The sequence below is a fragment of the Xiphophorus hellerii genome, chromosome 10, assembly GCF_003331165.1.
Source record: "Xiphophorus hellerii strain 12219 chromosome 10, Xiphophorus_hellerii-4.1, whole genome shotgun sequence".
Lineage (NCBI taxonomy): Eukaryota > Metazoa > Chordata > Actinopteri > Cyprinodontiformes > Poeciliidae > Xiphophorus > Xiphophorus hellerii.
The window spans coordinates 23,266,075-23,278,919 of NC_045681.1; the positions used below are offsets into that span (position 1 = coordinate 23,266,075).

At 41.9% G+C, this 12,845-nt stretch overlaps 1 protein-coding gene across 5 annotated transcripts; it reads left to right on the forward strand.

The window, feature by feature from the left end:
• The first annotated feature begins 1,756 nt into the window (after positions 1-1,756).
• On the forward strand, positions 1,757-12,608 carry mki67 (marker of proliferation Ki-67). 5 transcript variants are annotated; one of them, XM_032574449.1, is made up of 16 exons: positions 1,757-1,923; positions 2,358-2,461; positions 3,584-3,665; positions 3,753-3,868; positions 4,184-4,253; positions 4,369-4,447; positions 6,456-7,058; positions 7,163-7,392; positions 7,464-8,132; positions 8,235-8,502; positions 8,623-8,738; positions 8,836-9,013; positions 9,094-9,231; positions 9,348-10,207; positions 10,331-10,868; positions 10,984-12,608. In XM_032574449.1, the coding sequence occupies exons 2-16, from the start codon at positions 2,373-2,375 to the stop codon at positions 12,504-12,506; spliced, it is 5,559 nt and encodes a 1,852-aa protein (XP_032430340.1). In that variant the 5' UTR covers positions 1,757-1,923; positions 2,358-2,372; the 3' UTR covers positions 12,507-12,608. The 5 variants fall into 5 exon arrangements, with proteins under 5 accessions (XP_032430340.1, XP_032430339.1, XP_032430335.1 ...); XM_032574448.1 differs by having other exon boundaries at positions 7,464-7,622; positions 7,725-8,502; XM_032574444.1 differs by having other exon boundaries at positions 7,464-8,502.
• The last annotated feature ends 237 nt before the right edge of the window (positions 12,609-12,845 follow it).

Sequence of the window (12,845 nt, forward strand, 5' to 3'; positions counted from 1 at the left end):
ATTACTCAAGCCAGTCTAATAATTTATTATTATTTTTATTTTTTTAAGTCAGGGGTCTCAAACTCAATTTACCCGGGGGCCGCTGGAGGTAGAGTCTGGGTGAGGCTGGGCCGCATTCACACACACGGTCTCCTCAGCCGAACCTTTCTGATTGCCTATTACCATATTTGGCCGTAGTCAGGCGCTGTAACAGCCGTAATTGTGTAGTGTCTCTTTAAGATACTCTAGTATTGCTAATGATGTCAGAAGTATGCGCCACGGCTTCTCTGTAGAGAGCGTGGGAGAAACGTGCTAGACGGACATATTAGCTCCCTAACTTTTTAGTAATGTTACGGGTTGTTTGGACGCTGCTCAACTTTCATGTCTGATAATATAGCAGCCGTTCAACCGGGCTTTGTAAGGTTGGTGAAGAGCGTATTTATTAAAGGACAACACTGTGGAATTCCCAGTACCAGTGTGGTTGTGAGTTTTTGACCGTCCTGACGAATCTGCCGCCTCCTCTCCTCCCTTAAACACAACCCAAGCGTTACAGCGCCTAACCTTAATTACGTTACACTGATCAGCAACTTCCGGGTCTAGACTGGATGCTGAAGCACGTGAAGCGGGAGCGGCCGCGGAAATGCATGTATAATGACAAATAGAAAATGCAAATAGGCCCGGCCGATGTCCCGCCCCCGAGAGCAATATACTCCACCGTGATTGGTAAGTTCGCTCAGCTCCGCACACAACATTGAAAAGTGCCAATTATATAAAACTCACGGGCCGCACTAACATTAAACTTTCATATTAAGGCGGGGGGCCACAAACTATCGCCCCGAGAGCCGCAGTTGGCCCGCGGGCCGCGAGTTTGAGACCCCTGTTTTAAGTGATCCAGTAGCCAGGGGGCGCTAGAGGATGTTACAGCTCCCCCTGTATGAGTCATAGCACCTACAACTAAATATTTGCCATGTTTCCAAATGGCATAAATGCAGGTGTTTTTGTCCAACTCACTCTTTATATGAGCGACTGTGGTGGGAGATATTGGATTAACCTAAATCTCAATGTGTTTAATAATTAATGTTACGGATACGTTCTATATCAGGTCTGATTTATTCAAAATAAGTCATTTTAAATTTTTTTTTTACGAAGTCTAAAAAACCAAAATCATGTATATTACGGACATGTGATTGGCAAATTCACTACTTGTGTTGCCTTCACCTCTAAATGTGGTTGAGCTTGTTAAAATAACTTTGCAACGCAGTTTATTTTGCTGCGTCTCTGTGTGTTGAGAACTGTAGGAACAAATTATCCTTCATAGCGCCTCAACCCGGGACCATGTCAAAAGCAACACCATTTTTTTTAAAGGTGCGTAAAACTTATTCTTGCGCCTTTGATGCAAAAATGTATGATGCATAAAAAGTATTATTCGTCTTCACTGTAGTAGTTAAGCCCCGCCCTCCTCGTAAAGCTGATCTTAAGCCAATGAGAGTCCTTCGCGCGGAATTTCAAATATTTTTCAAATTCCGATTCTTTCCACGTAGTGAGATTGCTCCGCCAAATTTGTAAACAAAGTAGTCCCTTTAAGGAACCTGTTGTTAAAATTAGAGTTTTAGCGTAAAAAGTAACACACTGTGAAATCACAGCAACATGAAAGAGTAGGTTTGACAAGCAAATGGGAAATAGCTATGGCTGACATTTCTGTGAGTTTCTGTGCGCGTGAGGTTGTGCGGAGGGATTTTTTGCAGCAACATTACGGAAGAGGACAGAGCACAAGGGACGGCTGTCTGCTGTAGTTAACGTTAAAGACTCGTCGGTAGGTTGGGTGGTCAGTTCTGTTTTTAGCCCGATTATTATGGAATTTTAAAATTAAAAGGTATTCTAGTCTTTAGCAGGTATACGTTTATGGATAGACGAAAGACGAGGTACATTTGAACGGATCTACAGGTAAGAGGTCACCGGTAATGATTATTTAACGGCATTTTTTTTTCCTGTATAAACTTCCATACGTTAGTCTTTAACGTCAATAGGTAACGTTGTAGAGAAGTGATAAAACTGTACGTGCCCTAAAGGGGCACATTTCGTCTTGTAGCATAATTACCTGCTGAGAATATTTATATTCATGCCTCTTTTTGATAGTTTAGGCCACAAAGGCGAACTTTTGTGTCGACATTGCACGTGGGCCTTGATACAGTGTTTTAACTCGAGCCTTTACAGCAATAAAGTAAAATACGGCGAAATTTCATTAATTTCAGTTATTTGATTGGCTTCATGCTTCTAAGTTTTCCAATACAATACGTCACGTTCCCACCGCTATGTTCAGCTCAAATTTGACTTCTCATTTCTCACACATTAACTTTTATCTACCTTAACATTCTCAGGTAAACGCTGGAAAAATGCCTCTGCATGGTAAAATAGTGGTTATTAAGAGGAGGGGAGGAGACGGAACCGAGTTTCCTCTGACTGCGTCGTGTTTGTTTGGAAGGTGAGCTCAAATAATGAATGTTTTCTATGTTTTTTGTTCTTTTACTGTTTTAGAAGAACTTATAAAACAGCAACGGTTCTTCCCATAGAAATATGGAAGATAAAAGAAGTGTGGATGAATGTTTGCAATTTCAGACTTCATTCTGCATGTCAAGCTCTAAATTTCTTACCTATCCCATGTATCCTTCCACTTGTAGCACCCAGCTGTTTGTCTCTCATCCTCTAAATATGAATCAATAGTTCTGTCTGAATATTTGTTTGTAAATTACCTTTGTCGTGGAAAAAAAAAAACTATTTCCAAGCACTGTTCAAGTGAAATCACTCAATCCGGTTTATTCATATATTGTGCACAATACAGAGAAGCTTGTAGTGATCAGTAATGAAGCAGGTCTGGATGAAAAGCTCTGCCAGGCAGAGAAACACATGAGTTTTATACAAAGGGATAAAGGATCCTAAGCCTGGAAACAGACTGGTTCCCATGCAGCTTTGAAAAACAACGTCCAACCTTGTACATGTAACCACAATAGTTTAACTTGGTGGGAATATACTGAAACTTAGAATAAACATATAGCAATACAACTAGCAGGTGTGACCTTACTTTAATTTTTCCACTACACCTTCCATCCAGTTATTTATCCTTTGTCTCTCTGAGTCCGTTTCTGTCCATCTTAGCTTTCTTTTCATCCTTTCACTTTGTGATTTTCACAGCTGTACAAATATCAAAAATGTGCATTTTTGACAACAAGGAAAGCATAGAATCTCACAAGAAACACAAGTTCTGTTCCTGTTGTCAAGGCGAGCGAATATACAATCAGCTTTGTCTAATGGAGTGAATAGTTTTTATTTATATTTGCGGTCTTTTTTTAATTGTAAATCTTATGCACATATGTAAACATCTTACAATTTATTTTAAATTACCTGCACAGTTGCACATTTCTTTTGATTTATTTTTTTCTTGGAAACAGTAAAAAAATATATATATATATTTTAGTTGTCTATTTTAAATAATTTTTAGTATTATTTTAAATGTGACCTTTAGATGTATTTTTTGCTGTCCATTACATTTCACTGTAAACATATTGAAATGCTCCTCTCGTTGACGTGTTCCCCTCTGGTCTTGCAGGAAGACCGAATGCGACATTCGTATTCAGCTTCCTCAGGTTTCCAAGGAGCACTGCAGAATTGACTTGAATGAAAACAAAGAGGTGAATGCGCCTGCAAATATCGTTTGTTCTGTCTTTACGCGGTCGTGTTGGATGTGCTTTGCGCTGACTGTTCTTTGCCTCCCCCAGATCATTTTGACCAATCTGAGCTCAGCCAATCCGACCCGTGTCAACGGCGAGGCTCTGAGTCAGTCGGAGCGCTTGAAGCACGGTGATGTGATAACTATTGTCGATCGTTCTTTCAGGTAAGCAGGAAGTGAAAATGTTGCAGTAGGACTAAAAATATTAGATACGATTTTTTATGTCTTTCTTATTTTGTCAGGTTTCTTTCTAACCCTTACTGAGCAGATCAGTGGTGGCCATTTATCAGCAGTGATATTATAATGTGGACATGTGTGCAGTTAGCTTGCACAGAAATGAATTGATTTGTTTCAAAATGATGCTCTGACATAAAACCCGGTGAAAACACAGAGCTTAATGTGATCATGCTTCAATTTCCATCAACCTGATGAGGAATTGTGTGATTTTTTTTTTTTTTTTTTTCCCCGACAATATTTCAGGTTTGAGTATGCACCTACACAAACACCGAAGAAGAGGTCGTCTTCTGGGGCCAAGTCTGAAACCGTTAAGGTGATTTTAGCTTTTTATTTTCTATCAACATTGCCTGGCAATTAACACATTTTTGAGTCTTCATTTCTGATAAATCAAATGTCATTTAGAGATATTATAATTTTAATGTGTTTAGGTTCTTCAAGATCAGCAAGTGGCTCACAGTGTTGTTGCCGCGGACGCAGGAGAAAAGAGAATCTCTGAGGTCTCTACAGGTAACACTGTTAACCTTCAATCCCATGTTTGTGCTGCACATTTGGTTGGTAGTAGATTAAAATGTACCAATCTAAAAATAAAAATCCAAACACAAGATGACAAGTATTAGCAGGTTCTTTCTTGGTTTGCATGGAATGAGAAATTAGTCACTTAATAAAAGAAGACGGTTAAATGTTTGTGTTCAGTATTTATTTCTGACTTGAATGGAAGTGCTTCTTGAAGATAAATATCTTTGCTTTTCCACATTCTGCTGGGATTTTAACTATCGGTGCTTTGGGTTTTTAGTTACTGACTTAACTCGCAGATAATTCTGCATTCATTTTACAAACAGGATATTTCACAGCTTTTGGGGACTCTGTTGCCTTAAATGGAGGGTTGAAATTGGCTGTGTTAAAACAGCAACAAGATTTTATATATATAAAAAAAATACAGAATAAAGGTTCACAATCAATGTGTGTAAGAACTTTTTCAGTGCAGAATTTATATAGTTTTTGAAACTGAGGTCATTAAGTAAAGTTATTTTTATATATTTTTAACACTTTTGCAACTTTTGTATGAACATACATATTCTGATGAGGCTGCTACTCTTGAATTTCTATTACACTAAGAATATCTTTATTCCTTTCTTCTTTTATTCCTGAAATATTGGTATTGTATTCTGTTTTAGATTTCTTTACATATTTCAAATGGTTTTAAAATTGAAAGATATAAACTTTTTAGTGGGTTTTGTCTCAGTTGCATCATTGTCATTTCATAACAATGATGTGTAATTGAATATATTCCCTTTCTATAATGAGTAGAGAGCCTTATTGCAAATTAGGAACTGATTAAACATGGAACACATCTATGTGATGTGTTAATCTAACTATGATGTTGGATTGCTTTGTCCAACACAAATAAGCCACTGCAGTGGTGCAGGTTCTCAATAGTAGACGATCCAAACGTGTCCCAAACTATGAAATTGAGATTTTGCTCACATGTCCCAATATGTGACTTAAAAGACTGCGGTAAAGCTAGCCGCCTTTTCGAAAATGACAGTAAAGCCGGCCCGCACTACTATATGTAAAGGTCATTTTTATATGTTTGTTATATGTGGTTATGTTTATTCAGTTAAAAATGTTAACTACAAAAAAAACATAACTCACCTCCAAATCATAGTGCATATTTTGAAATGAAACATCAGATGTGGTTGACATTTGCTGGTTGTGTTCTAGAGGTGACCCTCTTCCACCCAGAAGTGACAGATGTTACTGGAAACAGAGTTTTTCAGCAATGTGTATGTCAACTTTGGTAAAACTAAAAGGCTTTTATTTTGAAATTAAACATCAGATCGTGACATTTTCTAGTTGTGTTCTAGAGGTGTCCCTCTTCCACCCAGAAGTGACAGATGTTACTGGAAACAGAGAGTTTTTAAGCAACAAGCACAGCAATTTAGGGGGAAAAAATAAAAGCGTGCTCTTTTAACAGGCTTTTATTTTGGAATTAAACATTAGTTGTGGTTGCCATTTGCTGGTTGTGTTCTAGAGGTGTCCCTCTGTCACCCAGAAGTGAGCGAAGTCACTGGAAACAGAGAGTTTTCAGCATTGCTTAATGTCCCCAATTATTTCCAATACATTATTTCTTTTTGTAACTGCATAAATACAAAGTCTAAACATGAAGCCGCTGGAAATCTACTTGCAGTAGATCAAACATGAACCGGATGTGCACTTTTATTGTGAAAACATCACGTAAATGTGTGTACCGTAATGTCTTGAGCTGTTGCGCACGTGAATATCGTGTGCGGGGCTTTTCGAAGAGGCGGCTAGCTTTACCACAGTCTTAAACTTCACTTGGAACGACGAGTCAGGGCTGCAGAGCAGGTTTTACAAAGATGAAGTCCACCTCTGTTTTTCTGTGTTCAACATGGTTGTTTTGAGTACCTTTCTATTTGGTAAGAACAATTAAATGGAAAATAATGTTTCACAGTAACTTTGACATGTAAAAATATATTTTTATTTTCTTTTTTAGACCCTCATCTCAAAGATGGAGCTAACTATAACAACATCCAGCGATCCTTGGAGAAAACCTTGGAATTGGAGTCCCAGAAAGATGAGAAGAACTCGCCATTCAATGATCTGTGTCAAATGATCAAAAAGTCGTTGGATGTCAAGACACCTCGCAAGTCTTCCGCAAGTGTGGTTCAGACACCGTCCTCAAAGTTCTGCACGCCAAGACCGGGTCCGGTTGTCAAGAAGAGTGAAAACGGGGTAGTTTTCATACCCAAGAAGGAAGAAGATCCCAAAGGTAAAACCCCAGAGATTGCTAAGAAACAGGGAAAGACCTTCCAGGTTCCTTCTGCTGAGGGCCCTGGACCCACAGTGGACGAAGCTGGAAAGTCTGAAGGTACTTCACAGCAGAGAAGAATCTCAACTCCTCAGAAATTCACAGCCTCAGAGGTTATTGAGCAAACAACGGCTTCAGCATCTAAGTCACCGGTCAGAAGGAGAAGCAAGGAATGCACACTGGCTAAATCTGGCGTGTCCATGGAGCAAGAAGGACAAGCTGGAAAATCTCCCAAACTGGAAAATCCACCAAAGAGATCTTCTAAAAACTCAGGATCTGCTGAAAAAGGTTTTGTTCCTTCTTTTACTTTTTTGGATTAGCTCATACAAAACAATTAGTTGAGTACCACAGCTTGCATTTAAGTTCATGTAAAGATTTATGTTTTTTCTTAGCGAAAATGTCCAAAAAACGCAAGAGCGAGGAGCTTGGGAAAGACCTGCCGATACCAAACCTGAAAAGGAAACGAGTTTCCTTCGGAGACCACCTCAGCCCAGAGTTATTTGACAAACGCCTGCCACCTGACTCTCCACTGCGTAAAGGGGCCAGTCCAAGGAGGAGCCTATCTCTCTATAAACCCAAATTGTCTCTTCTTAGGAGAGTTTCTGTCATTGGGTTGCTAAAGGTTAGTGAAAACTTTTTCTTCTTGAAGCTGTTGTTTTAGGTCATAAAAGTGTATTTAAAATGTTTCCTTAGGAACAGAGGACCCCGTCACCTAAGTTCAAAAAGAGTGCTTCTCCCAAGACTCCAACAGGGAAGGCATCACCAAAATCAAGGTCCACTTCCCCTGCTGAGAAGTCTCCCAGGTCCAAGTCAGCTTCACCCAAAGCCACACCTGGAAAAAAGTCTCCCAAGGCGACAAGTCCAGCTCAGACGTCTCCTAAATCCAGGTCCGCTTCTCCCAAGGCGACAAGTCCAGCTCAGAAGACTCCTAAATCCAGGTCCGCTTCTCCCAAGGCGACAAGTCCAGCTCAGACGTCTCCTAAATCCAGGTCCGCTTCTCCCAAGGCGACAAGTCCAGCTCAGAAGACTCCTAAATCCAGGTCCGCTTCTCCCAAGGCGACAAGTCCAGCTCAGACGTCTCCTAAATCCAGGTCCGCTTCTCCCAAGGCGACAAGTCCAGCTCAGAAGACTCCTAAATCCAGGTCCGCTTCTCCCAAGGCGACAAGTCCAGCTCAGAAGACTCCTAAATCCAGGTCCGCTTCTCCCAAGGCGACAAGTCCAGCTCAGACGTCTCCTAAATCCAGGTCCGCTTCTCCCAAGGCGACAAGTCCAGCTCAGAAGACTCCTAAATCCAGGTCCGCTTCTCCCAAGGCGACAAGTCCAGCTCAGAAGACTCCTAAATCCAGGTCCGCTTCTCCCAAGGCGACAAGTCCAGCTCAGACGTCTCCTAAATCCAGGTCCGCTTCTCCCAAGGCGACAAGTCCAGCTCAGAAGACTCCTAAATCCAGGTCCGCTTCTCCCAAGGCCTTGACCAGCACAACACCAGTGAAAACACCTTTGAATTCAGGCATCCAAACCCCGTCCGTCCAAGGTCGCTTCTCTGTCTCACGTATCAGGACCCCCTCTCCAACTACAGCAGTCGCTCAACAGATGCCTGTGCTTGCTGGTACCCCAAAAATCCCTCTCAGGAGGAAGAGCATGAAGAATGCATCACGTAGGACTTCAGGTGTTGCCAGGAGTGCAGTAAAAGTCTTTCAGAGACGAAGTGGCATTTCACGGGCATCAATGAAAGGTGTGTTATATGCTGAAGTATGAAAGTAACTTTTGCTTCCTTGTGAGTACTATGGAAAGAACTTTGAGCTACTCAAAGCAGTCATATTTGTTCATTATTTGTGTTTCATTGACTCTCCAGCTCAAAGTTCCTGGGCAAATATTGTAAAATTTGGACAAATTAAGACGTCAGCTGTTGCTCCAACTGTAAAGAAGATCATACAGAAACCCCTGAAGAAGGTTGTGCCCAAACAACAGGTTTGTTCTTTAGATTGATCTATTCCATCTGTTGTAAAACCATAAAACCACAACTACTGCTGAAGTGTCTGGGTTTTTTCCCCTTTCAATCTTTCAGACCCCTGCCAGGAAGCTAAAAGACCATATGAGCACTGGACATGCAGATTCCCCTGCCACCATCCTTGTTGGGAGAGCTCACAAAAGAACCATTGTACATCCAACTGGAGCTGCACCAAAAGTGGTCATGAATCCTGCACTGTTCAAAAAGGACATGAAAATGAATGAAGATTTAACAGGTAGCTGTAGCTTTCTCTGTCACCACAGATCACATGTTGTGGATTTCAGTTTTGCAACTGACTGTATCTTTGAATTTCAGGACTCTCTGAGATGTTCAAAACTCCTGTAAATGAGAAGAGAAGAAGGTCTTTGGTCAGTGAGAGCAGTGCCAAGAAGACGCCAATAGCGACTTCTTCTATGGTGGAACCGTCGGTGCTGAACACCCCGGAGGAGCCAGGTAATTTGGCCTTTCAGGTGACGCTATTGGCGTATTGAAGCCGACTAAAATCGTAATTATTTTTGCCAAAACTGGTTCAGGGCTGAAGGTGTTCAAAAATGTAACTTGCCTTTCAGATGAAATGATGGTGTCTCCACTGAGTTTAGCGTCTACAGTAAAGAGTCAAAGGTACAACAGCGAGGCAGTCCAGCGCCTTCTCAGTGGGGGTGAAGAAGCAAGTTTTGTCGGTGATGCTCCTGCCTCGGAAGTTTGTTCAGAGTCTAAACACACAGATCCAAAGGCGGGCTCTGTTAAAACTCCCAAACAGAAGCCAGAATTACCCATCTGTCTCACTGGAATCAAGAGGATCATGAAAACACCAAGACAGAAGGCTGAGCCCATTGACGATTTGAGAGGAAAACTCTTGAAAACTCCAAAACAGAAACCTGTGCAGCAGGAATGTCTCACTGGAATCAAGAGGATCATGAAGACACCAAGACAGAAAGCCGAACCTTTAGAGGACATCCGAGGAAATCTTTTGGTAACTCCTAAACAGAAAACTGAGCAACCAGAGTGTCTCACTGGGGTCAAACGCATCTTTGCAACTCCGAAGCAGAAGGTGGAACCTCTTGAAGACCTTTGGGGAAAATTGTTGAAGACTCCAAATGTCAGACAGAGCTCTGATGTCAGTTTGGATGGTGTTAAGGAGCTTCTCCAGACACCAATTCACCAGTCCCAGATGCTGGGTCTTGCCACTGTTGAGAGAATGATGAAGACGCCCAAAGAGAAGACTTCTCCAGTTGTGGATGTGGTTGGTATGAAGAGGCTACCAAGAACTCCCAAACAGAAGGGTGAACCCGTAGAAGACAACTTTGGCATCAAAAGGTTGATGAAATCCCCAAGACTGAGAGGAAATCCACCAGTGGAAGACTTTGAGGGACTTCAGGAGCTCATGGAGGAGCCAGTGACCTACCTGACAGAGCAGCGGCCAGAAAAGGTAATAATTGGAGCATGAACAATTGTAATGAATTATGAAAAATCTTTATATTGAGTATTTTGCCAAATGAATTTGTCTTATTGCTCTGTTTTAACAAGTATCTCTTGCCTTTCACATTTGTAGCCATCAGATGCCATGGAAACGCAACCTCAAAGTGTCATAGAGAGCAATACAACTTCTACCAGCGCTTCTCTTGACAAAAAATCTGTTCGGGGTAGGAGGGCAAAAGCTGTGAAACCAGAACAAGAGGAAACAAAAGAACTGCCGGAACCTTCTCAAAATGCCGTGGTGTCTTCACCAGCTAGAGGAAGAAGAGGAAAGAAATCTGAGACCAAAGCACCACCTGCTGTTAGACACACAAGAGGCAGGAATGCAGAAGTCCCTGAAAGCAGAGAGGTTGAAGAAAGTCTCCCAGAGTCTCCAAAAGTTGCTATGAAAAGACGAAGACCTATCAAAAGAGCTCAAGAGGAGGCAATAGAGCTTGAGCAGAATCCTGCTGTTGAAGAGGTAGTGACCCCACAACCTGAGATCGATTCAATGCCAGCCATTGATGTGCATGGAGGTCCCTTACTTGTGGAGAAAACAGTGCTGAAGCCCAAACGAGGAAGAAAACTCAAACAACCTGAAGAACTGGCACAGCAGGAGCAGAACCTTCCTAAGAGTGAGTCATTCTTCAATGCATAATTTCCTTTTTAATCGCTTATGACATTAACTGTTTACACCTGTTTAGTTTAGGAATATTGATACCGTTACACTGACTTTAACCTTATTTTCAGATGCAGATAAAGACAAGAGTGTTAACTCATCAGACGCTGAGCGTGTGAAGTTACCTGAAGAAGAGAACGCAAATACGGAAGTTGCAGAAACTAGCTTGACTCAGAAGAAATCTGTGAGAGGCAAAAGAGCTAAACCTGTGGAGGCTAAAGAAGCTCAGAAAGCTGAGGAGACCTCCAATAAGCCTGTTCCTCCTCCAGTCAGAGGAAGGAGAGGAAACAAGATGGAAGCAACAGCATCTCTTGCTGTTAAACGGAACACAAGAACCAGAAATGCAAAGTCTCAAAACACTGTTGATCAGCCAGCTGTTGAAGCACAAGCGATAACTGAGATTTCCAATGAAGCCGTGATCCCTCAAATATCAGAGAAGTCCAATGAAAAGACAACTGACCCTGTAAGCTCAGTACAAGTGACAACCAAGCCACTCAGAGGGAAAAAAGCTAAAGTAACATCCACTGAACCCGAGAAAGATGAATGTCCTGCTGCAAATGCTGAAACTCCTCAAGCCATTCCTTCTGTTGGTAAACCCAGGAGAGGAAGAAAAGCCAAACCTGATGTTGAGGAGCCAACTGAGGTGGCAGAAGACACCTGTCTCCCTGTGGAGACCAAGCCTCCAACAAGGGCTAAAAGAGGAAGACGTGCTCTCCTGAAAGAGGACAAACAGATTGAGGATGACAAGGTGACTTCACGGGAGCCCTCTGAACATCAGGAGCCACCTAAGAAATCACGGAGAACAAGAAAACCCGAGCAAGAGCCTCTAAAAACAAAGGAAGACACTGTGGTCCCAGAAAAGGAACCTAGTTCTGAACAAAGTTCTGGTGCTGCAAAGCCCAGGAGAGGAGGACGGAAAGCTAAAGCAGATGCTGTGAAGCCCTCAGTACTAATGGCTGACGCTACAGAGAAACCAAAACGAGGCAGAAAAGGAGAACAAATCCCTCAGGAGACTGTCCCTGCCAAGAATCCTGAACATGAAGAGATCTCTGTGCCATCTCCTCAGGTCCATAAACCTAATCGGGCAACACCGGTGAAAAGCAAGGTTTCACAAACTGCTCCAGCTAAGAGAGGTCGCCGGGGTGCAGCTCTTCTTCTGGTGGAACCCAAACAAGAACCTGCTTCAGATCCAGTCGTACCAGCAAAAAGAGGAAGACAGGTTGCGGCAAAGCCCAAAGCAGACGATGGGGCCAGTGGTGAGGCAAATCCCACCGAAAGCTCAAAGGATGACGCCCAAGACCCAAAGATGACCAAAAAGGCAGTCAAATTTAAAAAATACCTGGAAAGCCATGAAATTCCAAAAGCTATGTCGGTGAAGGCCGTTCGAGGCAGGAAGACGAAAGTTCCAGACCAGGCTGACACTAGAGGTAAAGACGGAACAAAGGAGGCCAGCAGCACTGAAGAGAAGACTCTCTCGCATGACGTCGTCGAGCCCGCCAAGAGAGGACGGCGAGGAGCGAAGGTTGCAGAGGTGGTGGCAGAAGACATTGGAGCACAGAAAAAAAACCGACGGGGGAGATCAGCAAAGAAATGACTGTTTTGTAAATACTTTTCATCCTAATTACGGTTTCCCCAAATGTTTTTGATATTCCAAATTTTAGGTGTGAGGGCATTGTAGTAGGTAGTTTTATCTTCTGAAAATTAAGCACTGCCAGTTCTTCAGGAATTCTATTGTTTTTTAACCCTTTCATATTTTTTGTATGGTTTTACAAATATAATTTTGTCGCTGTGGCAAAAAATTTATTAAAATTTTTTCACTACAGTACAATTGTTTAATGGTCTCCTTTTTTATTTACTGCTAAATGGTTCTCAAGGTGCATCAGACATAATAGTTTTGAAAGCTTTTGTATAAAATGTCAATATAATTTAGGTC

Bases quoted from the DNA above. Each gene is read 5' to 3' on its own strand.
- mki67 (XM_032574444.1), top strand. From the start codon at position 2,373: ATGCCTCTGCATGGTAAAATAGTGGTTATTAAGAGGAGGGGAGGAGAC. The intron at 2,462-3,583 runs GTGAGCTCAAAT...CTGGTCTTGCAG, and splicing joins GCGTCGTGTTTGTTTGGAAG to GAAGACCGAATGCGACATTC. The intron at 7,393-7,463 runs GTTAGTGAAAAC...ATGTTTCCTTAG, and splicing joins CTGTCATTGGGTTGCTAAAG to GAACAGAGGACCCCGTCACC.